Source organism: Labrus mixtus, chromosome 8, assembly GCF_963584025.1.
Source record: "Labrus mixtus chromosome 8, fLabMix1.1, whole genome shotgun sequence".
Taxonomy (NCBI): domain Eukaryota; kingdom Metazoa; phylum Chordata; class Actinopteri; order Labriformes; family Labridae; genus Labrus; species Labrus mixtus.
The window spans coordinates 9,640,441-9,648,974 of record NC_083619.1 but is presented as its reverse complement, the minus strand read 5'-3'; the positions used below and the strand labels follow the sequence as shown (position 1 = coordinate 9,648,974).

The window sequence follows — 8,534 nt, the reverse complement described above, 5'->3', positions numbered from 1 at the left end:
AAGTAAACTGTGGTTTGGCCGAGATTGCTGCTGAGATTGCTGCAGGTCCTGCGGCAACCTTTTGGGTTTGACTGCAGATGTTGTGGTGGTTGAAAGGGGGGGGGGGGGGGGGGGGGGGTAAAAAAGACAGCTGGTTTAGTTTTCAAATAATTTTATCGTTACAATAGAAATATAACACTTTGATTATACATCAATAAACAGGTCACATAATGAGCATAAAATGTAAAACAAGTCAGGGTTATTCTTCTCTAAGAACAGGAAGGTTCAGAGTTCAAATTATAACAGCTAAAATGATGAAGTGTCACATGTCCTAACAGGACTAATAACAGGGTAGAAGTCATTACACAGTCTGTATATTTCAAACACATGAGAAGGAAAGTCAAACTTTATTCATTTTTTATGTTTTTTAACTGCATTCTTCAACATGCGAGGTCCTGGTCCTTTACCTGAAAGAAAGCATTATTATTACTTTCAATCAATTATATCAAACCAAATCTGTTCAAAAACAAAACCGTAGTGTAGATTAAGAGCGTTCACTATCCAACTCAACAACATTAGTTCATTTTCATCCATCATTTGTGTGCAGTCACCGTGCAGCCAGCTCTCACACCTATGCACATGAACTTATAGAGATGTCTGTCAACTAATGGAAACTAAAACATCTGGCGGAGATAAATCAACATCAGCATTCACTTTAAACTAAACTTTAATCATCTCTGTTGTTGCTCTGTAGCTGCTATTAAACTCTTTGTTAGCTTGTTGCTAGCTTTGTGAGCTAGTTGGTTCTTGGCAGGTGTCAAGATGAGTCAGCAGTCACTTCAAAAACAGCTGTCTGCTGCGGCTGAACACAAATTTAAGATAAAAGTGAAGTTTGAAAGAAAAAACTAAATGAGCTGAGAGATGCTAAAAAGCTTTTATAAATGAGAACAGCAGGTTACTGCAACTATTCTGTGTTCGTCATTGGCAAAACCCTTTCAAAATAAAAGTTGTCTTTTAAATCATTGCTAAGTAAAAAACAGTGATACGTGCAGCTTTAAAAATACCCTGAACCTGTATATCTCTTTGTGAGACTCGTGAAGTAGCAACTTTAATGACACTTTGATGAAGCAGTTAAACTTAAATGTTACCTCCTCTGGCCTTCCCTCCTCTGGCCTTCCCTCCTCTGGCAGCCCCCCGGCCTGCAGGCTGTGCCCCAGCACGCCCCCCTGACAGGCCTCGTTTGTCGCCTTTTTCACTCTTAGGTATGGCATAAGCCAGAGTCACTTGGCTGCCGTCTATCTCACAGTGCTCCATGGCCTCTTTGACAGCTTTGGCGTTTACTTCACTCTCAAAGTCTACAAAACCAAACCTGAGAAAAAGGAATGAAAAAAGTTTTGTCTACGGAAGACTTTTGCTAATAACACTTAAAGGCAGAGTCAGTAACTGTAAGAAAAACGAAAAATAAATGTAGCCGAATACAAAGGTAATGCTGCTCAATCATCACTCATTGGCCTCCATACATGTGTGGTGGTGACTGTGTCTGCAGAGAGCCTGCCAGGATGTCGATGTTTTGGTTGAATATTGTGGATGCCGACATATCAGCAAAGAAGAGAACATATAATCACAGTGAGGCTAAACTCAAAGAGGATAAGGCTGGCTTGTTCCAAACCGAGGGTGAACTATAAGTTGGTTTTCACATGCGGATGCTTAATGTTCTGCTCTCTGTTGGACAGGCAGGTGCTAAACACCAGCAGTTATCTTGTGCTAGCTTGCAAATTTGTCAACATTTCCGTCACAACAGATGTCAAATTCTCAGGTAGCTTGCAGTGTAGTTACAAGCAGTGTAGTTACACGCTAACCCTGCAGTAGGTGAGCGCTTCTGGTGGTTTATTAGCCCAGGAGGAGAAGGATGCCAAATGTGAATGTTGAGTTTACAAGCTGCAACCAACATTTCTACTGACTCTACCTTTAACCTTTTTTTTAGTGAATTATGAAATGAGTGTGTATGCTGCAAACCTTCTTGAAGCTCCTGTCTCTTTGTCTAAAATGACTCGTGCAGTGAGAGCGCCATCAAAAACACTTTTTAGAGTCTCTGCAGTCGTCTTTTCAGCCAGGCCGCTCACCATCAGTGTTTTTGATTGAACTTAAAAAGGAAAAAAAAACACTTTAGTTTTTACAGTGTTCATAATGCATCACGACACAAACTGAATTTGGGGACAGTTGAAATTGATGTATTACGATCAAACTGTGTTTTTCAGATTTGATGACACTGGTAGATGAATAGAAGTATGGTATAAACAATCCCACAAACCGTTCCCCCTCGCTGGCCTCTCAGAGAATTGAACTTTGATCGGCATTTTGCAGATCTCAATGTTCTTGGATGACTGCAAAGCTTTTTCAGCGTCCTCCGCAGTCGCAAACTCAACAAATGCAAATCTGCAAAGAATTACAGATCTTTGTTGAGAATGTTGAATGTTTTATTGTGAAAGAGTAGGACAGTTTACTAATACTCACCCTTTTGGTCTGCCTTTGCTCTGAGGTATGTTTATATTAAGAGCCTTCTGGAAGACTTTCTTGAGTTGCTTCTCTTTCACTTTGAAAGACAGACCACTCACAAACAGATTGTTGTTTGGAAGGACTGCAGCTGTGAGGCACAAGAAAACTTTATTTATCCAAAGTTGAAATGTAACCTACATTCAGATTTTAAAAAAAACACTAATATATATCTACAGTATCATGTCAACTATAAACAGTTCATATCTAAATGCCTGGTATTTACCTTTACTGTTGTTGTCGTCATTTGCTTTTGTGACTTTAGGAACATTTGTTGTTCCTACAGAGTCGACGATCAGAATCCGACCTTGGATCTGAACAACTTTTTTTTTCTGCCGAACTTTCTCGGCAATGGCTTTATTTTCAAACTCGACAAAGGCAATACTGCGGGGGGAAAAAAACAAGAACAGCTGTTTTCAAAAACGTCCAATAAATGCATAGTTTTATTTTGAAATAAATATCAACAATGCACTTACAAACTGTATACATGTTTTACACATCTGCCACAGTCGTAAACATAGGAAGTGAAAGTGAATGCAGGTGTTCAAAGCCCTCACCCTGTAGTTGGGCCTTCTGCTCCTTCAGGAAACCGGACTGTGACGGCCTTGCCAAAGATTTTTAAGATGTCTTCTTTTGTTGCGCTATATGGGATGTTCTTCAGAAACAGACATTTGGCATCTCTGGCTGCTATAAACGGGATATTCCACAAGTCAGAAAATCAGTAAATATATCTTCTCAGACTTTGTAATGTTTTACATTCAACTGTCATCACACATAATTACACCGTTTAAAAAGGAAACCTAAACTTGTGAAGTGAACTCAATGGCCCTCAGTTATCAATCTGGTGTAGAAACCACCGTAGATTTGGGTGTAGAAATCATCGTACGACAGAGTCCATGTGGGACCTATGAAACGTGCGTATCTGGTTGATCACAGCGTACGCGAGACCGGGTGTTGATAAGTGTGGTGGCTGGAAACGATCGTCATTTAAATACCACGCCCCTATATATTCACGGCTCAGCTGTCCTCGCCCTCAGAGTTTACGGCATGGAGATACGTAATACGGCAAAGAAGAGAAACGAGATATGACCTGAGTGACACCATAACAGAGAGAAGTAAAGAAGAATAACATTGTGTTGTTTGGCAGCCTGAAATGTAGGATTAAAGAGCTTCAGAAGAAATACGCCTGCATGGAAATCTCATCAGTGTTGGTGTGGATAAACGAACTCCAGCGGAGTTTTTAATATTTAATTTAATTTGATATGTAACGTACATAATCTAGCCTATAATATAATTTTTTTAAATACTTTTAGTTTAAAAAACCTTGTCAGACCATACGATCCCTACAATGTAACCTAGTGTTGGGGGTCTTAAAAGAAGCAGCACCCGGAGCGGACCAGAGGACGCCAGCCGTACCCCACCTGAAATTATCCCAGATCGTGGAGCGAGTGGCTTCTTTCATCGGTTCAGCCTCAATATTAGGCACAAGTGGTACAGGCGAACCTGCATCTGTGTCGGATAACGTCGGCTGCACTGGCAGCTCGCCATTAATGAGACTTTAAAAGAGAAGAGAAACCTGAAACGTCCTGCATCACATGAATAAAGTGTTTGATCAAACGCTGTACAATGTGCACTTCTCATCCGATTAGCCTTCTTTCCAAACATAAGAATTTAACACTTACATAAAAGAAGTTCCTGACTCCGTCTTACAGCCCCCTGGATTTCTTTATTCGTTATTCTGTCACATGTAGTCTCTGGCCTATGTGCGTCTGCTGTGCGCAATTACGCATGTGGCACATCAGCGTATTTATTATTTTAATCTCTGGACATACCGATTAGTTATGATCTAATGATGATGTTCTGTATCCCTAAATATTTCATATTCAGAGGCTAAAAGTTGTATTTACTGTCCTCTGGAAGTTTTTCTGTCCTGTTAAAGTAAATGTTTTTAGTTTTTCTGTTTTAATTTGTCTCAGTATTTTCTGCAGTGATATTCCTGTGCGCATGAACGTTTAACATGTATTTACTGAAAGCAGCCTCTCTAATCTTTAATCTTTAAAGTAATTTGATTAAACAAACAAAAATTCATCAAATAAAACACACAACTAAATAAATCACCTGACAGCTGGCGATGCTCAACATTATTTAAAAAGCAAATTAGCCTACAGAGATCGTTTGAGGTGGAGCGTAATATAAAATACATTTGAGATATCTTATCTAACAGTAAATCTGTGAACCTCTATCTATCCGTCTTAACAAGCACTGTTATAGTATGATCTAATTATTCTCTGACACAGACAGATTCGCTGCAGCACAAGTCCACACTGAGTTGAAAACGTGCATACACGAACTGAGACCTGGCGTGAGATTTGAGCGTACCCTCCGCTCACGTCCAAATTGATAAGTGCCAAACTTTGCGTGGAAATGACCGTACACCCATTTTTCTGCTGTACGTACATTTGATAAGTGAAGGCCACTGAAACTATTTTAAATAAAAGGTTTAATGTTTACAGAACTTAAATTCATGTGTAGCTAAACGTACCTTTTTTGTTCTCGACTGAATCTTTGCTTTTCACCTTCTGTGTGTTCTCACTTTTGACTTTAGCTTTGGCGATCTTCATCTGCTTGCCAAGCATCATTTGTCCGTTTAACGTCAAGGCTTTGGTCAAATCCATCTGTGAGGCCAGATCTACATGTGCGTGTTTTCTGCAACAGCAAAGCATTATCACCTTTGAGTTCACTCTGAGCAGGGGAGTCAGTCGATGTAGAATCTTCACACTAAAAATGTTCAAAGTTGAAACACTGTACTCACCTGGAGCGGTCTAGTTTGATGTCTTGAACCAGGAGACTTTGTGTCATGAAGTAATTTGCTAATGCATCTTTGACTTCCTCGAATGTTTTAGAGTTGTTCAGGTTGCCAACATAAAGACAAAAACCTACATAAACAAAAAGGCAGACACATATGTAAAGATGTTTCTCTTACCGACAGAAAAAAACATGCCGCAGTGTGTCTTATTCTGAGTTCTTACCTTCATTCATAAGCTTAGTTTTCTTTGACGGTGAAGTCTCTGTAGAGTCTATCTTCCGTTTCCCTTTCACAGAAACAGACAAAACAAACGTTAGTGAAGTGGTACAACATCATCAGTTTTGACACGATCACAGAACACTTTGAGCCCCACGTGCAGGAACTCTTTCTCATCTGATATCATTGGTATTAAGATTGCTGTGAAACACGAGTAACTTTCTATGAGCTGGACAGTGAAATGTGTAAGACGGTTGTTTTATCATCACCCTCAGATTATTCACTCTTGAAAACATCCTTACCTGATTTCACTTCAGCTACAACCTGTCCACCTTCGCCATCTGTTCCTTTATTGACATCCTCCTCTCTCTCTCCTTCCTCGTCCTTCTTCTCCTCTGTCACAGTTACTGTAGGTGTGCTTTCATTCTCTTCAGTGACTGTGTCCATCTGAACATCTAAAAGATGAAGTCCAATTATTAACATCGCATAGAAAACAAAGCATCTTCAGTTCAACAGACAACATCAGCTGGAGAGTTGATGTTTCCCCGACCCAAACATAGTCCCAGTTGTCTTATAAGACAGTGAAAGGCTGCAGCTAAATATTTTCTTTTACAGCCTCCACTCAATCTATCAATCAATCAATCTCCCTGGTTGAAAGTATTTCTGATTCTGAAGCTTTAAGAGGATGAGTGCAACACACTTAAAGACACATTTTAGGTTGAAGCATGTCTCTAAAACTAAAACATACAACTTCAGTAACAAGAAACACATCATTTGATTACAAATAAAAACAGAGTGAGGGATTAATAACTTCATTTTAAGAATTAAGTAGTAATGTAACCCTTCCTGTAGACATATTTCACATACAGTATGAAGGCCTGTAACTCACACAATAACCCTGTTACTAAGAAAAACCTTCAGAAGCATTTTAGGATCTAAAACATCATCTCAACTACAAAGTATGTTATAAACAAGTTGTAATAGAGAACAGATATTCCCTTTCCAACAAAAAAATAATGTGATGCAATAGTAACTCACAAGACTTGTGAGTAATGAACACCCTTACCAGTATCAGCTGGCTCACTTGCACTGGTTCCCTTTTCTGTTTCATCCAGCTCTCCTTCCTCATTCTTCTTGTCCCAGGTCAAGGTCACGGTGGACTCACTTCCTTTGACCACAATGACCGTGTCCGTCTGGGAAACTACAGATGCAGCTTTGTTAGTGACAAAGTTGAATATGAATGACCTGCCCCCTGATTGGCCCAGAGTCCATATCCAGATGTATGCAGGTGGCACAGTTATCTACAGCCATGCTAAAACAGTAGAGCAAGCTGCTTCTAAACTCTCTACAGGATTGAGTAAAGTATGAGATACAGTAGATTTACTCACTGCTGCAGAAACATAGAAAACATATCTCCAGGAATCAATTAGCTGTAGCCACTGCTAAGCCCTTTACGCACTTAACTTACTGTGTCACAAGCAGGCAGGACCTTAATAAATTATCTACAAACGATGTGTTAAGCTTTTGAGACCAACACCAAGTCTAGTTTATTGACCTTTGACAGTTTTCTTTGTTTTTCAGACAAGTGTCTAATGTATAAATTAATCCATGATCAGGCACCACAACCACTTGAACAATGTGTGTCCCTGTGCAGGAACTTTAACTAGGGAAAGCAGGGCATGGTATAAGGTGACTGTAAACACTAGTTTTAGACAATCAGCATGTTCAGTAAGAGCCACAGAAAAGTGGAACTTATTTCCCACCCATATCAGATATTATTTATAACAAAACATGGCTCAAGAGGAACTAACCCCAACACAGGACTACCTCACTGGACTGTAAAAGACAATATAACACACATCACAAACGTGCAGTATATTTATCTGTATAGTAATTTTTATACATATCTATTTATATCTGCACCTTATTTTTCTATGTAAATACTTGCTGCTGTTTTTATCTGCACTACAACGAGCCAAATGCAACAAAATGTCGTTCTTATCTGCACCGTAAAGTACAAGTTTGAATGACAATAAAGAAAGTCTAAGTCTAATCATATGATCACTGATTTAAAGCTTTGCATAACTGGTATTGAAGAGAATGTAGTGTAGTTTGTAATGTGTGTTTTTTTATGTGATATGCTGTTTGTGAAGTTTGAATTGTTCTTAATTGTTTGTCTTTTAGATATTCCTGTACAGGGAGCAACAGTTGTGTGGTGTCTTCATGTTTAAAACACAGCTCAGCATCACAGTTGTACATCAAGTGGGGTATCTTTGCTGCACCTTGTTCGTCTTGGACCTCCACTCCTTTTCTCTCAGTTGGAGCATCCTCCACTGTTGTGACCATTTCTTCACTCACAGTCTCAGGTTGTCCTTCTGAAAAAGTGATTGATACATTTCACTGACATGATCGTGTCAAAACAGACGTGTTCATTAGAGTAGCCTGTTGTTAAAAATAAAAGACTTACCAGCTTTAACAGTGTCATCTGCTTCTACAACACTGGTGCTTCCTTTACTTTGTCTTTTGCTACGTCTGGTAGCCTAAAAGAGACACAGACACATATTTAAAGTATGATGGTGTGTGACTGGTGAAGTCTGATGAAGTCATCACATGTGAACCAGTGTTACTCTCCTCTTTCAACATCTAATTCAACACCGAAAACTGGTCGATTACCCATAACCTACATTAAAGCTAAATGCTAAAATGTGGCTCTGCTCGAACTTCAACAAACTATCAAATTGTCTGCAAATATTTCAGCTAACGAGAAAGTCACCAAACAACGATTAGCTCAAACAACATGCTTAATATTACTGTGAGTTATTGTAAAGTTCATCTCTTGTCCATCTTTACCATCTTCTGTGTTGAAAAAGCTCACAGTTCGACGCGGGTACTGTTAACACGTGTGCTGAGCTAAAAACATCCACATGCTCTACTCTGCACGACGCACTGCGCATGCGCTCTCTGGACTACGGGTGCCCGC

General features: G+C 39.5%; 1 protein-coding gene across 1 annotated transcript; it reads right to left on the bottom strand.

Moving 5' to 3' along the window:
* Positions 1-134: 134 nt before the first annotated feature.
* Positions 135-8,172, bottom strand: LOC132978812 (nucleolin-like). Its single transcript, XM_061044128.1, has 14 exons — positions 8,022-8,172; positions 7,837-7,929; positions 6,621-6,755; positions 5,857-6,009; positions 5,562-5,624; positions 5,345-5,468; positions 5,075-5,238; positions 3,090-3,219; positions 2,759-2,916; positions 2,494-2,623; positions 2,291-2,415; positions 1,996-2,122; positions 1,128-1,348; positions 135-446 (listed from the first exon to the last, which is right to left on the bottom strand). The coding sequence occupies exons 2-14, from the start codon at positions 7,898-7,900 to the stop codon at positions 391-393; spliced, it is 1,650 nt and encodes a 549-aa protein (XP_060900111.1). The 5' UTR covers positions 7,901-7,929; positions 8,022-8,172; the 3' UTR covers positions 135-390.
* Between the last annotated feature and the right edge of the window lie 362 nt (positions 8,173-8,534).

Excerpts from the sequence above, each read along its gene's own strand:
- LOC132978812 (XM_061044128.1), bottom strand. The coding sequence starts at position 7,900 with ATGGTCACAACAGTGGAGGATGCTCCAACTGAGAGAAAAGGAGTGGAG. Across the intron at positions 5,239-5,344 it reads ATCAAACTAGACCGCTCCAG|AAAACACGCACATGTAGATC; the intron begins GTGAGTACAGTG and ends TTGCTGTTGCAG. Across the intron at positions 3,220-5,074 it reads TTCAGTCGAGAACAAAAAAG|CAGCCAGAGATGCCAAATGT; the intron begins GTACGTTTAGCT and ends TCCCGTTTATAG.